At 39.2% G+C, this 25393-nt stretch overlaps 2 protein-coding genes across 3 annotated transcripts; one reads left to right on the forward strand and one right to left on the reverse strand.

The window, feature by feature from the left end:
• The first annotated feature begins 1377 nt into the window (after positions 1-1377).
• On the forward strand, positions 1378-14205 carry LOC121959160 (myosin light chain kinase, smooth muscle-like). Of its 2 annotated transcripts, XM_042508365.2 has the most exons (18): positions 1378-1520; positions 1943-2080; positions 3894-4040; positions 4187-4339; positions 4448-4582; positions 4937-4990; positions 5079-5209; positions 5314-5470; positions 6205-6516; positions 6598-6697; positions 6778-6981; positions 7806-8023; positions 8703-8826; positions 10987-11139; positions 11457-11586; positions 11760-11841; positions 12028-12168; positions 13530-14205. In XM_042508365.2, exons 2-18 carry the CDS (start codon positions 1945-1947, stop codon positions 13733-13735), a joined length of 2583 nt encoding a protein of 860 aa, XP_042364299.2. In that variant the 5' UTR covers positions 1378-1520; positions 1943-1944; the 3' UTR covers positions 13736-14205. The 2 variants fall into 2 exon arrangements, with proteins under 2 accessions (XP_042364299.2, XP_042364298.2); XM_042508364.2 differs by lacking the exon at positions 1378-1520 and having other exon boundaries at positions 1808-2080.
• Positions 14206-15070: 865 nt separating this feature from the next.
• On the reverse strand, positions 15071-24313 carry coasy (CoA synthase). Its single transcript, XM_042507261.2, has 10 exons — positions 24157-24313; positions 21529-22287; positions 21231-21445; positions 20039-20170; positions 18641-18830; positions 17809-17873; positions 17622-17706; positions 17322-17419; positions 16368-16514; positions 15071-16252 (listed from the first exon to the last, which is right to left on the reverse strand). Exons 2-10 carry the CDS (start codon positions 22211-22213, stop codon positions 16166-16168), a joined length of 1704 nt encoding a protein of 567 aa, XP_042363195.2. The 5' UTR covers positions 22214-22287; positions 24157-24313; the 3' UTR covers positions 15071-16165.
• Between the last annotated feature and the right edge of the window lie 1080 nt (positions 24314-25393).

Below are 25393 nucleotides of genomic sequence, written 5' to 3' on the forward strand. Positions count from 1 at the left end.
AGAAAGCCAAAAAACATAATGTAAATAAAAAGATACATCACATATTGATATGGGATTCTACAAGTGTGTTGATATATGGATTTGGTATAAACCACAGATGATTTCTTGTACATTTTAACTTGGAAATCTGTAGCTAATAACTGCTGTATTTGTGGCTGATTAAGAAGAACACCAAATGATTATTGTGCACATTGCTACAACAACAATAACAATTGTTGCTTTTTTCCCCCTAAAAGCTACCCTTAAACAATTGAGTTACTTTGTTGTGGTTTTAAATGGACACATTTCACTCAATAGTGGTTGGTGCAAGAATGTAAGGAAACAGTTACATGGACTGGTATGCTATCGCTTAAGTAGTACCATATGGTAGGAGGCACACAATTTACTTAAGACTAATTACATTTCCCCTGGCGCTTAAAGTATGATGATAGATGGCGCAAACATTGACCAAAGCTTTTTTAAAAACTGCTCACTGATGGAAAGACTCTATACACTCCTATGCCCTCCAATGTAAAGAAAAGTAACAAATGTTATGCAAATCACACACATATGCATAAACAGTTTATACAGATGTGGTTCAAGAAATAAATAAGCCAGATGTAAGGCAGAGAGCACTAACTACAGAGACAGCGAAGTTAAGAAAAAAAGGTTTTTACTTTTATCATTGAAAATCTATGAAGATTTCAAACAGTACATGAGAGCAGCCTGACATATGATGTGCAGACAAATGACATATTTCAAAGGTTTATTGCACTGAATAGCACATTGACTAACAAATAAAGAAATAAATATCCAAAATAACATTGATGACATAACATTTATAACATTAATAACATTAATGCAGTAATTATATAGATTTGAATGTCCTTATTTATCCTAATAGAAAAAAAAAACAATAAATGAGCAACACTCAGCAAAATGCTCACAAGACAAAATCTTTTATCACATTCTGTAAATAAAATAAAATCCCAGTCAATGAGGCTTTCACAGACATTCAGTGTTTTCCAGAATAGCAACAAAGACAAAGAGAACTCTAAAGAGCTGTCAGCTATCTTGACTTTGCTTTGAATGTGGATGAGAGAAAACCAGTCTGTAGTAACGCTCACGCAACAAAAGGTAATGAGAGCACACCTTGGAGACACACCCAGCCGGCAGTCATTATTATTCCCATATCAATAGAATTAAAGGCGTCTCATTTACAAGTGCAGCTTACTGTTTGTGGTCTCATCGTTCCACTTCTACACTTTCATTCAAAGCAACTCAAACCCCTGGAAGTCCACAGTTTAAAGGAGTCACTTCACTGATTTCTCTGCATGCTGTCTGCCTCACAGCAGAGTGAATGCACACAGAAAGCTGCCCTACAAGCTCTACTTGATTCCTGCGGTGACTCTGGCAGCGTTGCTCAACCTTTGTTCGAGGGTTTCCAGGGAATGAGTGTTTACAGGGGGTAAAATGGAAAACAGAAGCTGACAGTGGGGATCTGAATGAGGAAAAGCAGTTTTTATGAGGAGAACCACCAGGTAAACTTTGCTCTTCATACTTCTTTGGTGTTTATTTAGTCACTATCCACCTCTGTTTCTCTTCAACTGGAGTGTTTTGTCTCTCCCACATGTTTCCCAATCCCTCTCTCATGCTTGTTTTCTATCACATGAGTCTCTCTCTTTCTCTCTGTTCTCAGCACCGTGGGACAGTGGGGGCTGTGCATGTGTGTTTTTAATTGGCCTTCTGATAAAAAAGCTGTTTCCTGTGTACTGTGGGGCTGTGGGTGGGTAGCGATTTCAGGGGCAGACTGAACACAGAGGCTCCTCCTGTCAGCATCCCAGATAGGACGTTTGAATAGAGACAGGGCGAACACATCAGCTCAGAGTATATTACAGCATAACCAAGAGAGGAAGAGGAGGCCTGGCTGATGAGTGACTATCCTAAACTCATTTCTGCATAGGGATGGATAAAGATGGCAGGAAGCCAAAGTCTTTTGTGTCTACTTTCCGGTTGGCCCTTAATCCCAATGCCAGAACTTTCTGTGTGGAGAAGAAAACAGAAGATGGACACAACAAACTGGGAGTCCCATCAGCAACAGGTAAAGAAGAAAAGCAGAAAAGTTGCTTAGTAATGTGTCCGTTTTTAATGATAATAAACTAGACTGTTTGTTTAATACTGAAACATAATTGAAATGTATTCAGAACATTTACTACAGTTAAGTCCCATCTGTGTCTCAGCTAGTGGCGCCACCAGAAATCCCCAGATGGGATAACTGAAAATCTTGGGGTGATTTTACACTTAATATTACTAATTATCTGATGTGCATAGATGAATATGATTAACATTTTGAGTTCCACAACAGTCTTGTTTAATTGTGTTATGTATATATGTTTGGCAATTGGTTTTCTTCAAACAGGCTTGTTGCTTTTTTCCTTAAAAAAGTGAAATATACGGCTTTAATTTGAAGGAATATGTTGATTGTAGGGTACAAAACATTTACTGGGAACACGCCTTCTCATGTTTAAAACACCACACGTAGGCCTCCCATATAATGCATATGCAACTAGCAGCCCATCCCCTCCAAACACCCCTCTGTGACCACAGTCCACTTCAGTACCTGCAGGCGCGTCACCTTTAAATTTGAACTTCTTTAACTTCATTTACATGAGGGCATTGCAAAGTAGAGCTTGAAAAATTAGTCCTGACCCTACATGAACCCACAGTTTCTGTCTAAGCCGATCCAAGGCTGAACCATGGCAGCAGTTTTGTGCTGAGCTCAATTAAAAAACAGAATTTACACTGTAAAAAAAAGCCAAAACAAAAAAAAAGAACCTTAAGTTATCTAAATACTTTTCAGACATGTGTGACACATGGTGCATTCAGAAAGAGTCACTCTGACCACCAGAGCAGGAACATCTGAGGAGACTGAAGAAATGAAGCAGCAGAGCGCCAAGCACAGTGAAAGTAAAACTTGAGTGTCAGTTAAATTTCATATAGAAATAGGGAAATTAGCACCCGATTCAAGCCCGGGGGAATGTTGGGAAAAGGCCTAAGGCCGTAGGTTCAACTTTGGGGGGGGGGTCACATGAAATAGGGGGTTTGGGGCCCTCCATCTGAACATTTTGAGCATCAAACACTTGATTTTCTGCATTATGTTGAATTTTCTGTTTCAGTTTATGATGCATTTTAAAGTACTCAGCTACTTTCATGTTTTTACTGGTGGGGACAAATACAACTCTAAATATGGAGTGTCCCCTGCTTCTTCGCCCAAAATCTACACCTATGCAAGGCCTATTAAGGAAAACAGAAGTATTTGTATCTGTCACACTGGGTGTGTAATTATATGTTTTGCTCCCCTAAAGGCTTTTTGGCTACTTCTCAGAATGTTTGTTAAGGTGCAGCTCCCATATGTCTAACTAGATTATTATTAAATGTGTTGTTTATGGAGTCACTGCTGCTGTCAGAAATGTCCTCAGACACCCAGAGTATATTGTAGTGACATGTAAATGCCACCCTCAGTTGTCTACCTAAAGTGTACACACACCCAACACCCGCATACATTTGTGCAAACACACATGGCGGGATTATCTTGAAAACAGAATGTCACATTCCCCATGCTTACACTTAACAACTGAGAGATGCTACAGTAGATACAGCAACAGTTAACTGATTAACTGAACACTCACATCTGTTATGAAATCTCTACAGTTTAAATACGATCATTTTTCACCATTATTGCCTCACATGGTGCATTTAAAGTTCATCCATAGTTTGATCAGTCGGATCATGTGTGGAGTGTAAAGGCCCCTAACTTTCTGCTGAAACATGGGCTGATGACTGTTCCTGAGTGGTCAGAGGTAGAGTGCACATACAGTTTATCTAAGACCCCATTGTCCCACATTTCTCCTCAGATTCCAAACTGAAACAAATCCCGGGACTTGAACCACCTCACTTCAAACAGACACTCAGGGACTGTACAGTCTGTGAAGGAAGTGATGCTTCTTTTCAAGGTGTTATCGCAGGAAGTCGACCTCTGAGCATTTCCTGGCTACACAATGGTAAATGTCTGATTACCGTCCCTTCAGATATTTCCCCCTTCTCCATTATGAGCAAGGATCAAGTCACAATGTGCTGCATTTAGAGGGATTTTAAGAATCCTCAATAGTAAAAACAGATTTTTCCCTGTTGATGTACTGTCATTTAGGTGGGAGGGTGCAATCAAGTAATACCTCCTTCAAAAACAGTGTAGCCAGTCTGGCGTTGACTCGTTGTTCACCAGGAGATGCTGGGACGTACACCTGCATAGCTGAGAATAAAGCCGGGAAACAGTCAAGCAGTGCTGTTCTACGTATCACAGGTAAAGAAGGGGTCGAGGTTGAGATGATTTATCTGTAAATTAACCATATTGTATTCCTCTGTGTACAGTCAGTATTTATTTATTTTTGCTCTGTTTGCAATAAAACAGCAACAAAGGAAACTCTCAGAACAAGCAACCATGAGCTGCAAAGTCAAGTCACCCTCAAGGCTGCGGCATCTGAAAACAATAAATTGTCTTCAGCTTCAAAACAGAAAAGCCAAAACAGCAAACAAGACAACAAAGGTAGATTGAAAACTGTATCTGAGATTCCTAAAATATATATATATATATATGTATTTTTACAGTACTTTCAGTTAAATAACATTTTCAATGCAGCACTTTTGCTTGTAACAAATATTTTCACAGTATGGTATTAGTACTTTTACTTATGTAAAGGATCTGAATACCTACTCCACCATTGCACTCTGCCCACACAAATGTTTCTGGTTATTGAAAACTGTGCCTGCCTTTTCATTCAAGAGGACAATGCATTTGCTGTCTGCTGCAACCAAACACAACTGCTCACATGTGATTGGTTAGATACGTCTTAAACCTGCCTATAGCAGCACACAGCTGTAAGTCCACCTTCTCCTTCAGTCTCCACAGGTAGCAGTGATATCAAACCTCAAACAAAAGTCTCCACTAGCCAAGGTGAGTGAAGGGCACCACAACATGTAAGCTTACATTCTATTACATTCAGTCATAATTCATTGATTCAGCAAACCTTGGGTCTCCTCAGGGCCTCCTGTGGAGTTTGTGGACCCACCAGAGCAGGTGGAGGTTCGAGTTGGACAGCAGGCCCGGCTACACTGCGAGTTCAGGAGCAGATCTGTCCCTGTGGCCTGCTGCTGGATTTGCAACAAAGAGAAGGTGATAATAACATAAAAAGTTTGATCCTTATTCTCTTACTTTGAAATTCTTATCCAGTAAAGCATAATTTCTTGGTGCGTATTTCCAACTTGCTTCCTTCTTAGGTGGTGGTAAGAGGGCAGAGGATGTCTGTCCAGAGCAGTGAGACAGAAAGCAGTGTGGAGATCTCCAAGGCCTGTACAGAAGACACAGGCTCATACACCATCATAGTGCGAAACCAAAAAGGCTCTGCTCAGCATACAGTCTCCCTCAGTGTCATAGGTGAGACTCATTTTGGTCCACAGCTCAGTATTTAGATATTTAGAGTTCTCCAGTGTCTTGAGGTGATGCAACACTAGTGTTAGTTGTCTTTTTTAAATGCTTACTCAGATATGAAGGTGGGAAAATGTTCCAAAAAGCATCAAATGTAAGGGTTTGACCGATATTGGTTTTTCAGGGCCAGTACAGATTATTGGTACTTAATGAGACAGATAACAGATATTTGGAACTGATATGCATCTACCGTAAAAATGAAAATACTTTTTTCAAAATTCAGAATTTGGAATATAACAACTCCAACATAAAACTATGTTGAAATGCCTTTTTTTGCAAAACGGAAACTTTTAACATCATATACAGCTACAGTAAATTCCCTGCAAGCCTTTTATAAAGTTCAGTCTATATCTAAATAAAAAAAAAAAAAAAAAAATATGTAATAAAAATAGCTCCCTGAGGTTTTACAAAGTAAAAGTTCCTCCCATGCTGACACTTTTTTGCATGTATTGCAGACTGCCTTTTCTGGTGTTGAGTGTAATGCGTCCACTTTTTCATCAATGAATTCTATCTATGATCATTAAATAAAATGCAGATACAGATAATTGGCAAAATGCCAAATTTTGGCCCCAATAATTGGTCGGGCTGATAATCCATTTATCCCCTAATCAAATAGTACTATCTATCAATGACTCAAATACACCTATTGCATCAAGGTAATTTGTTCTTGAATTTATCCTCAGACCGGCCAGAGTCACCAGCATCCCAACCTGTTGTTTCCCAGCTGTCCACTCAGTCCCTGGTCCTATCCTGGACGGGTCCCAGCTATGATGGAGGCACAGCAGTGCTGGGCTACAAAGTGGAGGTCAGACAGGAAGGCCTGGATAAGCCAGGAAGCTGGACTGAACTAACAAGCCGATGTAAAAGCACATCATACCACGTTCGCTCAGGCCTGGAGCGTCTGGGACAGTACCGCTTCCGTGTCAGGGCCTACAACTCGGCAGGGGTCAGTGAACCAAGCCAGGAGTCTGAGTGTGTGAAGATGGCGACTAGAAGTAAGTGATATGTTGGTAAATGTTTATCTGTAAGGAGTTATGTGCTGATTTGTCACCTCCTGTGTCATTTTTTTGTGTTAGAAAAAGAAATGAAGGTAGATTCTGGGACGTACATCACAGTGACCATTGACACCAAACACAAGGCCAAAGACCACTATGATCTCCATGAGAAGCTGGGAGTGTAAGCATCGATTCTTTTATATAAAATGATGCAAAGTAAAGTTGTAATGCTTCCTAATTGTTTTTTTGAACACTTTCCAGTGGGAAGTTCGGTCAGGTATACCGCATGTCCCACAAAGAGACGGGTCAGGTGGTTGCGGGGAAGTTCTACCGAGGCCGAACCTCCAAGGATAGGGCAGCAGCTCGCAAAGAGATCGAACTAATGAATTGTCTTCACCACCCAAAACTGGTCCAATGCCTGGCTGCATATGAAAGTCGCACCGAGATGGTCATGATCATGGAGTTGTAAGTAACTGTGGATATGAAAAGTGAGTTTGATGGAGAACCAGATCTACAGTGGACGTAACGTCAGTATTTTTCAACCTGGACGCTATTATCTCATGTTTTTGTGTCTCAATGAGTAATGGTAACAATATTTTTCTTAAACTGCTCCAGGTATTGAGCAAGAGTGCTTAAGCCAGCAGCTGTAAAACAGGCAACAATGTAACCACTTCTTACTGTCAATGTACGTCCACTAAAAGTGCTTGTTTTTGCCACTTACAGGCTAAGATTATATTTTAAGTGTCTGACAACATGATGGAAAGGATCCCTACAGTGATTTTTGTTAAGGAGTAGGGTAATTTTTGTTCAACCAGAAACACCCCCAAAATTGTCATTTGAGCATGTATGCAGACAGCATATTTTCACATCTAACTGGGTGAATTAAGAATTAACTTTAGCAAACCAGAGTTGGTGATTTTATTTAAACGGTGAAAGGCAAACCAAGACAGTTTTTGTGAGTTTTGCTTTGGCCCTGTTGACTTTGAAGTGTGTTTTATGATGATAAAATAATTGTTTATTTAAATGAAGTCTAGTGTCTTAGGTAGTAGCAATTTTGGGGCTGTTTCTGGTTAAGCAAAATGTTTCTCTGACACCTAAGGATACACTGATCTGAGTCTGTCAGTGGCAAAAAAAAGCACTTTTATGTGACGGTGTGAATATGCTTCGACTAATTGCATTGCAGCCTGTTTCATTGCTCTTGGACAAAAAACTGGGTCTAAGTTGAAAAATAGCAGTTACCCTTTAAGAGTTATTTCTGAAGCATGGACCTGTGTTATTTGTCTGCCTAGTATTGCGGGTGGGGAGCTCTTTGAACACATTGTGGATGACAACTTTGAGCACACAGAGCTCACCAGTGCCCGCTACATGCAGCAGATCTTGGAGGGCATGCAGTACGTTCACAAGCAGAAAATCGTCCACCTGGACCTCAAACCAGAGAACATTGTCTGCGTGGACACAACTGGTACACAGATCAAGATCATCGACTTTGGCTTGGCTAGTGAACTGGGTGAGTTTGCTGGAATTTTGTTTTTAAAATAAGTGTCATATTTGTTTACAAGGGACAGTAAATAAATCACCCAGTGCATAGTCTTACCAGTGCCAAATCCTGTGTGTATTCTAAGAGAAAGTTACAATCTGGGAAAATCCACAGTCCCTTATAAGGCAGAAGTTAATGCTGTGCAGCCTTGTAAACAAAGGGAACTAAATGCTTCCTGTTATGGTTCACAAAAATACATTTAAAACATTCAAGGCTTCATAAAATTTTGCATAAAGTTTAACTGATACAAACATGCTTTAGTATTTTGGCCGCTTCTAAATATGACCATATTTTAATCAGACAACACAGCAAAGACTTAACTTGATCACTCATTTTAATGCATTCAAAAACGTAACCAGAGATAACATAAAGGAGTATTATTTCTAAATTCCTAGATGTCTGCAATGCCCATAACACAATGCCAAGTCTTTAAATGGACAAACTATCTCATATCAATTAATGCAGCAAAGCCTGTGAATCTGATTCAGGCAGTTAATTTGGTGACACTCCAGGAGCTGCATCTCCACGCTGGGTGGTCTGTTTAAAGATGACTTTAGGCGTCTGTAAATAGACTGATATAAACAGGCAAATACAAAGCTTCAATGTAATATTTTGAATTTTTGTCTCTAATGCTCATCCTATTCTATAGAGGAGGGTAAACCTCTGATGGTGATGCATGGTACGCCCGAGTTTGTGGCCCCTGAGGTGATCAACTATGACCCTGTGGGCCTGGAGACTGACATGTGGAGCATCGGAGTTATCTGCTTCATCTTGTAAGTCCAACAAGAGCCGTAGTGGTATAAACTAAAGACACAGTCACAAACTGGAAACTTTGTGAAGGCAAAAACAGCAATCCTTAAAGGCATTTTAAATTCTTGTACAAGACAGAAAACAAAAATGCCTAGTGTTTATTCTAAATTAAGGCTTTACCGAGATATTACAACTATGGTTATGGCTTGTGCACATTATACATTTACATAAAAGGAAAAGGAAAACATGACCCAAATGATTCTACAAATGCACATATGGCGCCATCTCCTGGTGATGTTGTATTTATTTAGTGCCATCCATCTGTGATTCCCAACCAGGGGGTACAGGCTAATATTGTAATGTAGCTCAACTATTTTGAAAACATTTAATAACAATTTGATTAAAGGATTAATTAATGCAGTTTATCCATGTACTGAGTCAGCTGTAACTTAAACACAATGTGTTGCAATTAGAGTGTGTGGAAAGTTAGCGAGCAAGTTAGCTAGAACAGTTGGCTAAAAGTAATATTGCTTCAGTGCTTAATGTAGCTAAAAAAATGATGATGGAGTTAACATTGTGTCTTGACAATTGCATATCCATTCGCCCACTAAAAGTAATAGAATGACTCAAATAAAATGGCTGAAAGAGTTTATCTAAAACTAATGAATTTGCAGTTAGAATACTTAGCTTTAAGTATTGGCAAAATGGTTTCATGGCTACGTCTGGCAGGTAACACTAGTGATACAAATGCAAAGTTGACTAAACTAACCTTTAAAAGTGACAGTTTAATGTTATGAAAAATATTTTCAGATATTGTGCAAATTGTATAAAAAATGTGAAATGTGTTAAATACTATCTGGTTCATGATAAATTCAAACACATTTGAAAAATTGACAAGGGACAATTAGAATGGGGCAGGGATAACAAATACATAAGAACAATATTTTAGTTTAGGAATAGCAATTGCAATCATTTTTTTTTACAGCCATTATGATGAGTGATCGGAGACACAGAGACTGTCTCACTGCACATTTTATTTGCAAGTAAAAATATATTAATGCTGTTGTCACCTGAGGTGTAATGAAGGCCATAAGCCTACTACAAGTGTGCATAGTTTCAATCAAACCCTGCAGTACCTATGTTTTATTTTATTTATTATAGTACCTATGTTAAACTGAAGACAATTTAACTGGAGGTCACTGGTAAAAAGAATATTTTCCTTGTTGATGAGTACAAAACATAGAAATAATAAAATGTCACGCTTGGGACTAAGGATCCAAAAGCAAACAGACAAACGGATGTGATCCTGTGGTTTTCCTCAGCTGGAGGTGCGGACAGGATGGCTGGCAGGGAATCCTGGCAGCGACCACAAAATAGACCTTAGCAAAAATAGCAAACAGGCAAGTGGGCAAAAAAAAATAGAAACAGAGCTGGACTTGTGCTGTGTTGGGCAACAATCCGACAGGGAATGATTGTGGAGCTGGCTCTCTCTCTGCAGGCTTGATTGCAGGCAGGTGTGTAGATTGATGAGTGCCATCAGGTGTGTAGAATGAGGAGAACAGGCAAGTGTTGGTAGGAGAGCAAAACCAGAGAGACAAAACCAAAAGACAACAGGCATACACCAAACACACAAAAGTGACTGGAAAAAATAAACAAATCACATTTACGCAGACATACAGGAGTCACCTTGGGCCAGTTGTGACAAAAAACCCCATTTTTTTCTGTTTAAACAGGGAAGGCCATTGAGAGCAAGCTCTGTTTTACAAAGATGCCCTGATTACATTACATAAAAAAACAACAAAAGCACTCTACGATACACACTGACAAAACATGTGAAATGTTGCTGTTAATAAAGTGCACATTAAAAGCAAAAACACACTGCATACATCAATAAATAGCCCAAAACATCAATACATGGGACAACATCACTCAAAGAAAACACATGCATTCACCATACTCTGTCAGTCGAGGGAGATTTAAATGGATCGAAAGGGATTAGCACGTCTAATTTTAGAGACTTCTGTAGATCGTTCCACTTTTGTGGGGCATAATATTTAAAAGGCAGCTTCTTCATTTCAGATTTCATCCCACTGCTTTGGTACAAACACTGCACAGCAACATGATACATAGGTGAGCTTGCTTGACTCTGAGTATATGTTTTTATTTATTGTTTTGTTTCCTAGGCTCAGTGGAGAATCTCCTTTTCAGGGAAACAGCGATGCTGAAACATTGGCTCTTGTGATGGCTGCCTCCTATAAGTTTGACGAGGAGAGTTTTGAGGACATCTCTGATCAAGCGAAAGACTTTATCAACTCCCTGCTGAAGAAAGACCGAAGGTTTGGCTGGTTTCTTTTTTTTTTAATCATTTTGGTTCAAATTCTTGCTGCAGTAAGACAGTTTCAAGCTCTATGATAAGCAGCTACAGGAGTATTCTCTCCACTTGATGATGACATGCTATGAGCAACATAACCTTGTGACATGTCCAATTATTTGCAGACATTTTGCATGGTACCAAACCATTTGGCCCCCTTTGAAGTTGAGTCTGGCAGAATCAGGGTTTTATTTATGCTGTAGACAATCCACGGCTGCATCACAGTGAACTCAGGAGATTTGACAGCTTTTGCTTCTCTCTCTCTCTTCACCTAAACTCTAGATGCAGGTTGTCATGTACCGAGGCCCTTGCCCACCCCTGGATGGTCTCTTTTACCCCACTGAACTTCCGAAGCACGAAGTCCCTCAATAAGAGAAAGATGAGACACTTTCTGGCCAGGCGCAAGTGGAAGGTAACACAACTGAAAAATGACCACAATGCCGTTAGCTCAGCCTTGGACAGATGGACAATTTTGTTATCAGTCCTCCTCTGTGATGACCTTTCAATCTATTGTCCCACAAAGACCTTAAGCTTGGTTATGAGTGTAGTTTGTCATCCAGTGCTATTTGTCCTTTAAACTTCTAGAAAACTGGCAAGGCTGTTTTGGCCCTACAGCGGATGGCTAATCTCTCTAACAGGCCAGACTCTCCTGGCAGCTCCTCAGAGGGTAAGACTGATAAAAAGACACTCACACATACACACACACATACAAACACAATGCCCTCCTATGTCCCGGAGCCACATACATATGGCAGATGACTCACACTTTCCGATTGTCACTTCAAGTTTACCCTTTTGTGATCTGCAAAGTCTTGTTTCCGTTTTATTCATCATCATCCTCCCTCTCATCCAGAGCCAGGCTGGAGCCAAGAGGCAGAGGAGGCCATCCAGTCACTGGATAAGCAGCTCCAGAGTGAACCTCGCTTCCAGCAGGCCCTGAAGGACGCCACCCTCCCCAAAGGAGCAACAGCTCAGCTAACATGCCTTGTCAATGGTACAGTGACAGAACTGTGCTGCACTTCATTAAATAACGCCCCACTACATTCGACATGAAAAGCAGAATAGACAATACTGTCACTTCGACTGCATTAAAATGAGACATGCAAATATTTTAAATTTATAACATCTATAGATGAAATCCCTACATATTTTGAAAAGGAATTATTTGAAGGGGCAAATCCAAAGATTACATTGCATTACAGAGTATATTCCTTTGTTTAAACGAGACCTGTTATGCTTTTCCTTATTTTCTGTTATACATATAATTTTGCAGTGTCTAATGTTCATATAAAACATGGGCAAAGTCACAGATAGCAACCTCAGGCGTCAGACTGTTCTCAATGCTGTTTCCAATGATATTTTCTACTTTTGCGATGAGACATGTCATCAGTCTGGATTTCTTTATGTGATCAACATCTCCAGGCACACTACCAAAAAAGTTAATACCGCACAGGCTACACTGCTACATGCAGCTGTACGATGACATCAGGAAACATGTTATCGTGGTTGCCGATGTTGTTAATTTCTCCCTGATTTTGGATCATATTCCTGCTGGAACATGTCCGATTGTTAAGATTTTGGTTTAGAGGTTTTTATTGGTATCAGTAACAGTAGAAAGAGCTGCTACACTCCATCACGGTCATCCCCGGCTGCAAATACATTGCTACATGTTGCTACTTACATGCTAATGTCAAAGAAACATGTAATGTTGGTTGGTTGCCTATATTGTTAATTTCAACCTGATTTAAAATCATATTCCTGTTGGACAGGAGAGGATTTTCATTTAAAAAGATGGTTTTGGCCGCTTTTCTCCGCTACAGTCATTAGCCTCTGCATTGACTGTGTGGAGACACAAAGTTGTGAAAGACCTAGAAACACCGACCCATCGGAGCAGACCGAGCTTTTTCAGGAAGGGGGCTTAAAACTCACTTTTTCAGACAGAGGGTGAATATGGGTTGCTCCTTTGGTTGCCTGGTTAACCACACAGTAGTTGTAAACTTTGGTTAGAGCCAGGCTACATGCTCAGCTAACTAGCTGACTCAGTCACTGACTGTACCATTGTGCATTTAGTGTTGTTCCTCTCAACTAATTCTTGACAAGATAGCCAATAAGCATATTTCCAAAAACTTCAAACTGTACTATCAAACTTAAAGCATTTACAATACCTTTATATGAAACAGCTGCCAACAGATTATGGCTTGCTTTAGTGGAGAAGCAACTACAATAGGCTTGGGAATATGTTTATTATACCAAAACCAGATTTCAGGCATACAAACTATTTAGACATTTGATTCTGATATTTTTATGTTATTATTTTATGTTCTCGGTTTTAATGTCTTTTTGCCGGAATTCCAGGTTACCCGCAGCCGGAGGTGAAGTGGCTTCAGAATAAGAAGCCGGTGTCTGAATCGGACAGAGTGACCATTGAGCAACATGAAGACGGACTCTGCTCTCTGGTTGTGGCGGATTTGGATCTTTCTGACTCTGGAGTTTATGTGTGCAGGGCCAGCAACAAGCTGGGGGCGGCAATGTGCTCTGCCAAGCTGACAGTAAAGATGTGACCGTGAAGAAATGAAGGCAACAGATTTCCTTCATTTGGAAGGAGACTCCTCAGAAGTAAACTGATGTGAATAATTGGATAAAGCCTGGACTTTGACACATCAGCACACGGAGGGACAGTTATTCACTGCCACACAAAAGGCTGCTTACACATAATTTCAAGGCAAAAGGGTGTGTTGTGTTTTACCATTAAGGGAATAATAAGGTGTGGACATGCATACCTATAAGACACCAGTTACTTTAGTGCACAGTCTGTATTCTTTTAGTAGTTTATAGTTAACATGTTCAGCCACCAATACACAAGTTTCTTTGGTTTTTTTTGCACTGAAATAAAGGTGATATCATGCTACTGCGCACCATTTACACGACACGTCACTTGAAAATTGTAGATTTTGCACATTTTAATATCATTGAAATGTAGATGGATTTTAAAGGCATTACCATTAAAGGCTGAATTTGAGGAAAAACTGGATGGAAGGGAGTCTTTAATATAATTATTAACTGCAAACGAAGCTTAAAATTCCCCATGTTTTGTTGTATGACTTAATGAAACAACATACCAGCATAGGTTGTTATAGTTGACTAAAACTAGCTTTGAAAAACATTTTGTGAACTGGCGTAAAAATAAAAATGAGTCCTAGAAACTGAGACTACATTGTGCACTTAGAAAACTGACAAATAATATCACTATACAGGAAATTGTCACCACAACGAGGAGGCATGTTTGTTGAGACTGGGATGTCTAGTATGGAGGACCTCAAGTGTCAAGAAAATAGTAATAAAGCATTTAGTTAATAACTAATTTTACAGTTATAATAAGCATCAATGAAATTGTTTGTAAATCTATTAATCTATGATTAAACTGAATTACAAAATAATCCATTGATGTTTAATGTGCAATAATAAAAGGAATTATAAAAAAATAACCCAACACAAATAAAATATGAATCCATCAATGAATAATTCAACATAAATAAATGCTTTACTGACACTTGTGGACTTACAGTCTACATGACTGAGTCAATTACCTTCACATGGTGCTGTTTTTGTGATACCTCATCTGAACTTCCTAAATTTTGCCCCCAAAAATATAATCCATACTAAGATTTAAAAAAACAACAAAAAAAAAACCAACTAAAATTAAAACTTAACTGAAATGAGCAAATCCACTCTGGAATTTAACTTAAACTGAATTAAAAATAAACAAAATAACAACTAATGAAAAATACAAAAGTATAAAAACTATGGCCAGACCTCTAATAGATTGATCAATGAATGAAAACAAATGTGTCCCATTAGCACATGTCTAAAATTACTGAGAAAAGGAAGAGATCACCTTTGGGTTGAAAACATTTTGTTTAATGTTGCACCAATTTAGGTGTGCCACTGAGATTCCAGATGACATGCAAGACGATGAAATCAGATGTCTGATATTTCTCACTAACTTTGTGAGCAAATGACACTTCTCTGATTTCACTGGAAAGTTCTTGAAATATAGAAGGTATTGCTAAAGCAATGAAGCATGTAAACATTTGTTATAATTTCATTGTAGGATCTGACAACATGAAAGTTACAACAAGCTAAACATATTTTAGTTACACTGCTGTTCAGTTTTGCTTTTTTCCCCAGGTACCTTCTCCATCCAATCAGTCAATATACCATTTCATTGATTGTATCAGTCATTTTCAGTGCCCAGTGTATTTTAGCATAGCAACTATATTTAGAATATTACAAAATATCCTAACCTATTGCACATATTTCCTCATGCGTTAGTGGTAGCGAACTTGTTAAAAATATTCTCCCAACCTTGAAACCGTTAAGATAAATAATGCTATGACTTGACAATCATACAAACTTTCAATATGTTATCCCTTACCATGAGTTGCTTTTCTAAGCTACATTCACATTTAATATACTTAAAGGAAATAGAAAGAGGACAGAACTTGTAAAGTGTCATCAGCAGACAAAGTCTCCACAATGTTAGACTTTGCTGAGAGGTTTGGTGTTGAAATTGATCTGGGATGCTGATTGTTGGGCATGTCATTTGACCATACCAATTAAAAGCAAATCTTTGGATGAAAACAGACCTACAATTCTTCGGATAATATATAAAACTTTATTGATCCCAAACACGATTCCAGCTTTCAAGTTCCAAATTCATTTTGTTGGGGATCATTAATGAAGGTCTCTTTTTTTCCTCATCCGTCCAACCATCTTTCAACTCAGCATCCTAAAAATAAAACTAAAATTTAAAAAACCTGTGGAAAGTCGATTAGGCACTGAGTCTTGTTCAAAGAAGTGAGAGTGCTCGTTGGGTTTGCTGCGATGGCACAGACACCGTTCTCGCTTCTTTCTAAGGCAGCATTTCTTTACGTGGCTCAGTCATTTGTGCGCACCTGTCTCTGAGCCCGAAACTTGCCTGTATGCAAGCTTCACAGATGAGATGATGTAGTTACACACACATTTCTCTCTTGCCTCTGTCGGATTCTCTTCTGAAGGAGATTCCAAGCTTTCAGTACCTTCAAAATAGAAGACCATGGGAGAATTATTACAAAAATGCAGTTTTTTATTTCCCAGGATCAAATTATTACAGTTTATGCAGATGTGTAGACCCTTTTTGCACAAGCGTCTGACCTGTTTCCGAGTGACCTCTGGCTCCCACAGTGTGCTGAGCACCACATTGGCGTGCTCCACTTGCTTGCTGTTGGACCACTGGCTCTGCAGCCGGCGCAGGGCGTCCTCTGCCGTCACACCGTCACGCTCTGTTATCCTTAACACGGCCTGGTAGGACAGCTTAGGTTAACAAGTGTTTATTTTGGTAAAATGTCCACTTTGGCACCCCCCAGTGGTCGTTTAAAAAAAAAACTGCATGAGGATTTTCTCCCACTCCCACCTAAGATGCCAACGAAGGAAGCATGGAGAGATACGACGAGAGAGGAGTGAAGGCAACGGGCATTAAACAAAATCAGACAAACATGCTTCAGGGAAGTCATTTAAATATGACGTATGGCAGCTGAATGTCACGCTTCTTTTAAACATCACCAGTGCCAGGAAAGACTTCCAAAAAGGTGTGCTTACTCGCTAATAGCTCTTCCAGCAAGCCTACTCCTTGCTCCCCGTCCCTCAAAATGCATTTAAGGAATTGAGATAGCCTTCAAGATAGGGGAAGGCTGAGATCAATTTCTGAGTCTCAAACGGAAGGACAAAGGAGACAAGGACGCACCAAACAGAGAATTAATAAAAAGCCTGTGGTGGTATTCATACACTCCTTTACCATCAGAAATGTTGCAGAGGGAATTCTTATGCACTGAAACTTATTTGTAAATGTAGAAGCTTTGCCTTTTTTATCTATGACTTTGCTAAACATTTGCTAAACTAAACATTTTATCACTTTGCTGCATTCTGTAGCCATGACTTTCAGTAAATAATGCTGATGCAGCAACTCCATTTTGCTCAATTGCCACTGACAGTGTCAATATTCTAAAACCAAGTGTACACTCGTCACCTTTACATCGTCATAATTCCCTCACTCAAGCCACCATGACTCCATGTTTGTCACATTGAGGGCTGCGGGTACAAATGTATTACCTCCTCCTCAGGGATGACGGTGACCCAGACCTCGTGGACCATGTCTGTCCAGCCGGCCTCCAGAAGAACTGCTGCATCCAACACACAAACCTGTTTACCTGCAAAGAGCAACAAATCACATGAACACTGTCGCAATCTGTTCCTAAACCTAGCACATTTTCTTTATCATCTGTGTCAACAAGATCAGTATATAAGCCAAAGGAAAAAGGGGTATAAACATTTGACTAATACACAAGGCAGAAATATATCAGCACAGAGTTTCTTAGTACCAAGATGAATAAATGTAAGTCCATACAATACCTTCCTCTCTGGCTTGGCTGATTCTTTCCTTCACCAAAAGTGCAATCTCAGGCCAAACAATGTCTGTCAGGGCTTTTAAGCGCTCCTACATGAAAGACAGCATCTTTGGTAAACTGCTGAAATAATGTGGCGATGTGATTTACAATTTTGTAATGTGCTGAAACATCATTCATACTCGTTTTATTACCTGGTTTCCAAAAACCTTCCTTCCTAATGCACGTCTGTTGATGGTTTTATCCTCGTTCTGAAGATCTAAAAGTGACAAAAAAATTCAGCTCAACATTTAGAAGACAACATGAAAATCAAGCAATTTGGTTACCTGTTTTTTGTGCTAGTTATTGAAAATGATGCTATGTGATTCTTGGGTGCCAGAATAATTTCTGTGCCGTCACACTTTAGTCTCAGACACTACTGATCCAGTGAGTGTATTTTTTTTCTCTAGCACACAGGGCAGTTAAGACCTTTCAAAGTTTCAACATTTCATTTTCCCACCTATATCAGGTCTAATAGTGATGTCTTACAATTAAAATATTCTTTAAAGCAAAGTCAGAAATTGCACTGGTGATGTCTGAGAAACCATATTCAAGACTAATTTCTTTAACAACAATCAAGAACAATCATATTGCAGTTATTTTGACATACATTACATCTGCAATACAAGTTGCAATTTCAGTGGGAACGATCATTTTTGCATTTTATTTTCAGTGAATAAAAATATATAAAAACTACATTAATGTGATTTTTGCTGATGCCTGTGCCAAATAAGCATGTTCCATTAAAACTGGAAAATGACTGTTGGGCTGGAGCATCTCTGTAGCACCACAATACTTCATTTATATTATGCTGTGACACATTTTACTTTTTAAAAAATTGCAACTTCTCCAATTTGGATATCACAAATGGCCATATTGGGATTTTGATAATATTTTGATTAATTATGAAGCCCTGGATGATGCATTTCTAACCATAGTCCAACCCTTCCAGTGATTACTTTACCTCAGCACACAGTGCTTCCTCACCTGACCCAAATTCTTGGAGCACTCTGTGATAGGCTGCAGTGCCTGGCTGGTACACCTCGTGTCCCAACTTGTCGCAGTCAATCCGGACGGCACCCAAAGCCTCCAGCTGCCTGGCGATGGAGCTCTTTCCACTGCCGCTGCCTCCTGTCAGGCCAATCACATATGGAAGTGGAGCAAGATGGGACATGTCCTGATGCAGAGGTAACAGGAGATATGACAGTTGAGTGCAGGGTAGGAGGAAAAATACTGAAAATCTATTGATAACTTCAAATTGAAGAACACCAGCAAATATAGCAGCACTACATATGTGAGCGTCAAGACTCAAAAGGTGGAGGTGATGATGGGACCAAACTGTATATTTGCAATGATGACTCAAATATATTCAAATATATTCTGATATCGTAATATAACAGTCAATAGACCGTTTCAAACATGACAGCATAAGCATTAAACATGGGTCCAAGTGTATTTCTTGTTCAAATGTTTGTTATTGCAGCTGACAGGATGTAAACAGAGACCAAAGCGGTTGCCACAGCAACACAGTAGCAATGAAACAGTTTATATAAGCAGTGACAAACAAAGTGACGTTCATTTGCCTTTTTTTTCTTTACATAGACAAAGCCTGCTGCACACCTTCCTTTTCAGTAAGTAAAGTAATTAACACTTCATAAATCGGTTTTTCTACTCTCCACACACATAAACTCTGTAATCTCCTGCTATCTCCTAATATTATGTCATTCTTTTGTTGCTTAACACCTAAGAAGACATTGTACTTTGGCATTTTCTGGGAAGAGAAGCTGTTACTTTTTTACCTACACAAGATAGCTCCTATTTGAACAGATAAACATTAAAGTTTCCAGATACTGAGGTGTGTGTTTGACCCTTGTTACAAAATGCCCAGTGGCCACTTTTTATTTGTATGAAAACTCTTTTCTTCCATCTACTCAAAAGCTGTGAGAAAACAGCTGGCCAAGTTAAATGTTTTGTTGTTTTGCAGTGGGTGAATGAAAATTAAATGCACTGTAGAACATGATTTGACATTTAATTTTTGCGGGATTGAAGGCTATGCTGAGCTTCTTTAACATTTGAAAAGGAAGTTCATTAAACAGGAACCAAAAAGACTGATGGTCTGTGTTAACTTAAAATAAAATAAAATAAAATAAAATAAAATAAAACAAACAAAAAAAAAATTGTTTCAGATGTTTTCTCCTTCATCACATGCATACATTATTGAAAACTTAATCTCTATGAAAAAATTCATGATTCCGATGTCCGGATATACACTTTCTCTGTTGTTTTCCTGTGATATCCTCGATGCTGCAGTAATACTTCTATGTGTCCTTCATCCTGCATTTTAAATCCCCTGTCACAACATAAACATTTTTAAACATGACCTACTTTAGGTGGCGTAAGCAGGGTGCCCAGAAGACGAGAGCGCAGACTGGAGGAGCTGATCTTTTCCTCCTCCGTCTCAGTGTGGTGGGCGTCTTTAAGCAGCTGGATTTCGTGGAGGATGAGAACCGGAAGGCCCTGGTTTAAGAAGCAGAGAACACGAAACATCAAATATGCGCCTATGTGTACCTAAGCTAGGGTCGCCTATAGCTGTACAAAGATTAAAATGTAGACTAAAACGGTTTTCTATGCTATCTTTAAAAATAACACTCTCTGACTCTCATAATAGAAACTTGCATGAGAGATGAGAATATTTATGTAATAAATGTTTAGAAAGCAATAGTAGATATCTCCGGACATATGAACAAATAAAAGGACATATGTACATTCAAAAATGAGCATAAGGAGGAAAAAATGCACTATGGCAACATGATAGTGACATAAGACAGTAATACTTGACTTACTGTCCGTGGACCAAATCTGGCCTCAGATAGGTTTCTGGGTAGCCTGCTGACCATTTTGTAATGCAAAAAGACAATAAATCTATTTTATTTTTTCTAATTTTAAATGTCAATAAGGTGTCAGAGTGCATAAAAAGCCTCAAAAAAGTTTTCTATATGAAAAATAAATAAATAAAAAGCCCCCAGACCACTAGAGTTCCAGGCTTAGCCCCCAATGTCATCAAATCCTAGAAATGCCCCAGTGTACACCTGATCTTTCAGGGGCTGATGCAACTGGATTTGTCTCTTGGCAAAGATGAATGAGGACATCAAAGACTGAAATGTTGAAAAAAAGGCAATTCATTTATAATATACAGTGATAAATATCATGAATCATTATTTATTAATTTGCCCCTAGCCTCCTGTCTTTCTGTGAAAGTGGCAAACTGAGTCCATGTTAAAAGGACCATGTGTAGCAAACTATTTGATATGTTAGCGAAGAAATGTGCCCCAAAAACCTTAATTAGGAGCCTCATACCCGACAAACATTGCTGTAATTAAATAGGTAGTATATTATATATATAATATAGTACATTTGATTTTGTTACTTTTTCAGTGTACCTTTTTTTAATGTATTAAAAAAAAGTGTACGGTAAGATGTATGGATTGTGTCCCAGTCCATTGCCGTAAACAGTGCACTGGAACAGGTGAACTGGTAAGGGAAAGGCCTAAAACGTATCACTGATTTCCTGACTTACATTCTCAATGCGTTTCTTGTTGACAGCCTCGCCTCCCTTCCTGGTCTCCTCGCTAACCACAATGCACTGCAGCAAGGGGTCAACCACAGACACACCATAGGGGTCGTCAAGGGGAAGGATCTCCACCTGCAGCGAGGGTTTGACGTCTTTCAGGAACTCCTGTAGTCTCTGGGTGCGCAGAGAGTATGGCTCCACCAGCTCCTTTAGCACCTTTTCTGAAGCCAGAATCAAAATATGAGGCAATATCCTCAGAGATATTACATATATACACATTCCTGAATGGAAATTAACTACTCACTTTTCAGCATTGCTTGGTCACACACACCAATGAGGAACCGTCTGTTTGCTAGCAGGCATGAGATGTTGAGCAGCGTCTTGTGGGCCCCGTGGAGCCGGTCAAACGTCCCCCCTACCACCACGTCACTGTAGGTCTCTAAGGGTTTTGCTTTTTCTTCAGGCTCTTTCAGCGATTCCTCTTCCTGCTGCAGCTTCATTAGCTGTGGGTGAAGCAGCACTGAGGGGAGGCTCGGGCTGCAGACGTAGCAGTGGCCTGTGTACCTCTGCAGACACTGTGTGACCTGAGGGGACTGACCTGGGTCCTGCAGAGCAAAGTCTGTTAGCACCACCTCCGGGGAGTGAGACAGAGACTGTGGTGTGGGGAAGGGGCAGTTTGGGATGGTGGTTCCGCCGTAGGCAGCCGGCTGAGCGCGGACATTAGTCAGCAAAACACGAACATCCAGGTGGCCACATATATCAGCTGCGTTACTGTAAAGGCGGGTAATGAGCAAGGACAGGTCCACTACGGGTGGAATGAAAACTGGTCGAGGTTGAGTCCCGCTTCCCAGGTTGAGTCCGGGGTGGAGGTGGACGTACAGCGTGCGCTCTACGAGCTGAGCAGCCGAGCTGAGCACTGGAGCGATGCGCAAGGGGAGGGTGTGGAGAGGAGACGTCAGCACAAGGATGCCCGTGCTGAACATGGACATGTTACCTGCTGATATCACGGTTAATCACAGTTGTCACAGTATGTGCTGAGTCACTGTGAGGGGGCGGGTAGACACTGGAAGGAAAGAGAAAGACAAGATAACTACACACTTTCTTTTTTTTTTGTCAGTGGTGCTCATTTCTTTTGCTGTAGTGGTTTTGCAACACAGCTAAATTACTACAGAGGAAATATGTATTGTTTAACATGCAAAGATGTTTCTGTAAACTAAATATTGACCATTATTAGACGTCCGCAACATGACACACGAAGGGAATATTACTAATAAGAAACAGGACATTTTATTCTCATTCATTTTATCAGTGATTCTTTTGCAAATAATTACAATTCTTTATTGAAATATTGTTACTGAATTGCTAAGAATATTATCATTATATTATAATTAAATATTAAATTAAATGTTATTTAATTTGTACGTCTTTGCATGCCTGTTTTACAACTTTGTACCACTATTGTTTTATCATTGTTTGTATTTTATTGTAGGGAAATCACGCCTCTTCTCAAAATTCATACACTTTATCACTGTCTGAGACAGTTAAAAAAATATTGGTAAACACAAACTCTCCAAAATCCAAAAACTAAAGTACTAAAACTCAATTTTGTGATGTGATAGGGTTTAAAGTCTGGAGCTGCTTCACAGACAATGAATGAACAATTTAATAGATGACACTGAGAGCGCTCAGGGAAATGTTTTGAGTATACGGCACATTTTCTGTTTCAGGACTGAAAACACTACATAAGATAAAGCTCATTTGGGTATAAAAAAGAAAACTAATATTCTGTGGGTCCCCAGAATTGAGCCCCCATACATTGTCTGTTTGCAAAAGAAAAGCAAAATAAAGAAAAACAAAGAAATGACCTCACCCCTAAAGAAGGCCTAAAAATATATGTCTTTATCTATAACATAATTTAACATATATAATTAAAATAAATATAACTATAAATATATATATATAACATTATTTTAATTTTCTAATAATTTTCTTCTTCATCAGCTCTTTTTTTTGTCACCTTTTACTAATTTCTGGCAATTTGTAGGACTTTTTTTTGCCGAGTTGCTCATTGCCTTTTTGCTGTGTTTTCAAAATAAATCAAACCAATCTGCTTGGCTTTCAAAGGTTTAAATGCTTGTCAAAGTTGTCCAAGCGCAACACAAGTAACGACAATGCAGGTTTCAAAGGTCTAAAACCTTATGCTGTCAAGTCATTTGTTACACTGTAACAAGCCAACAGTCAATGTTTGATGCAATTCATGAATGAGGTCTTAAATTTCTGCAGTGAGGTGGCTACAAAAAATAAATATATTCAAAAAGTGAATTCAGCAGTAGAGTCACATGATAATTTTGTGAATAAAATGAGTTATATTTTTATTGCCACACTACTCCTCACTCAACCAGCAAGGAACTAATCTGACCATACTATTGGACACACCTTCAGCCATTGACCAATCAAATATGAACATGACAGCACAGTATATTAAAATGATTTGAGTTGAAAATTAATCAATGTTTAGCCACTACGACTTGTTGCTAACACGTTTAAGCTTTGCACAAACAGTTGACAATCAGAGCTAGCATGCACTTCTATGTACTCAAAGCACCGTAGCTCCCTTGCTATGTAGTACTACCACTACATTGCCTGAACAAAATGCATCAAAAAGCCTTCGCAAAGTGACCCTACAGGATCGAGAATCTGGAAGCAACGATAAACGCTTAATTTATTACTTTGTAATGCTGCAACGGTCTACATTTCTGTTGATAACAGCATTTGGTGCGACCCACAAACATATGGAGCAATTATAATTCGTTTTGAATTGACAATCTGGCAGATTAGCAACCTTGCAATGCAGCATGAGTATACCTTTGTGGAGCACGGCGATGTGATAACGGATAAATCGTGTACTAAATCAATAAAACAGTCCACATACCTACTAGACAGATCGTTTCCCTTTTAATCTTGAAGGAGGAACTGTCTTATCCAGTCCACTCCAGTCTAAATAGCTAAGCACCCACTAGTGGAAGGCACTCACACATGAACTGGGTTGGAAAATCACGTGGTATTTCACATGCATTCTGATTGGTTGAGAGGAAAAGCGGGGGCGTCTGGGAGACGTAGTCCAGAAAATATCAGGGAAGTATTGCATTAGGGCTCTGCAACAGGGAGAGATCCTCGACAGATACCCCGGGGACATTTCTCCTGCTTTCTGTCAGGTGCGTGATGCACGCACTTTGTGTCTTTATTTTGTTGCGTAAGACGTTGTCAGGTCGACCCATAAGAAAAAAACAAACACTAAAAGCGCCTTCACAACTGTCTTACAATAACCAATCAAATTTAGTGACAGTAAAATGGAATAAAGTACACTTAATATCCTATATCAATGACTAAAAGCCTTGACACACAAGTGTTTATTTGAAGCCTGGATCAACATCACTTTTCTTGTGCTGCTTTAAGACACCTTTCACAAGTGTTTAACCCTTTAAACCCTTAACACATTGGCACGATTTCTTTCAAAATCATAGGAAAAAAGGCCAAAAAAAAAAAAAAAAAAGCTAGTGAAAAATGTCTTGGTTAAAAAGGAAAAGCTAACTAAACTAAATTCATAATTATCCTACTTACATAATTAAAAATTATGTTACAGAATTATCATGAGTTTTTATTTTTCATTTTAAAAGAATTTGCAGGTTATTTTTTTGTATTGTACTTTTTACTAATTTTGAGGTAATTTCTTTTTTACATTATTCATTGTATTTTTCCATTTTTTAAAAAAAAAGAGAAATCAAGCCAATTTGGTCAGCTTTCATAGGGTTGAAGATCCTGCACACGCACTTCACAGACAGGTGTTTTCAATTATTTGCCTGATTGGACCTCTTAGGGAGAGTGTCAAATCTCTCCAGGGCCCTCCTCCCACACTGTGGAGCTTGTGGGGAAAAACCCGGAGCCAGCAGAGCAAAGCCACGAGGAGGAATCAAATCCTCAGATATGCTGCACTTTTGAAACTCTTGTGGGTCATCTCCACAGTCCTACCACTTTTTCTGTTTTTTTGTTTTTGGTATGAGGCATGTCTGACTTTATGTCGCCATGGCTTTAGGAGTTTCTTCATGTGTGCTGACAGCAACAGCAGGGCTTTAGATGCTTTCTTTTTTTTTGACAGTACAGCTGTGAGT

Source organism: Plectropomus leopardus, chromosome 19 (assembly GCF_026936395.1).
Source record: "Plectropomus leopardus strain MGB_pleo_1.0 chromosome 19, ASM2693639v1, whole genome shotgun sequence".
NCBI lineage: Eukaryota > Metazoa > Chordata > Actinopteri > Perciformes > Serranidae > Plectropomus > Plectropomus leopardus.

Coding starts and splice junctions, on each gene's coding strand:
- LOC121959160 (XM_042508365.2), top strand. CDS start 1,945: ATGGATAAAGATGGCAGGAAGCCAAAGTCTTTTGTGTCTACTTTCCGG. Junction 4,991..5,078: donor AAAAGTCTCCACTAGCCAAG/GTGAGTGAAGGG, acceptor GGGTCTCCTCAG/GGCCTCCTGTGGAGTTTGTG. Junction 12,169..13,529: donor GCTAACATGCCTTGTCAATG/GTACAGTGACAG, acceptor CCGGAATTCCAG/GTTACCCGCAGCCGGAGGTG.
- coasy (XM_042507261.2), bottom strand. CDS start 22,213: ATGTCCATGTTCAGCACGGGCATCCTTGTGCTGACGTCTCCTCTCCAC. Junction 18,831..20,038: donor CCCTGCTTACGCCACCTAAA/GTAGGTCATGTT, acceptor CCTCTGCATCAG/GACATGTCCCATCTTGCTCC. Junction 16,515..17,321: donor CCGTCATCCCTGAGGAGGAG/GTAATACATTTG, acceptor CTGTCCTACCAG/GCCGTGTTAAGGATAACAGA.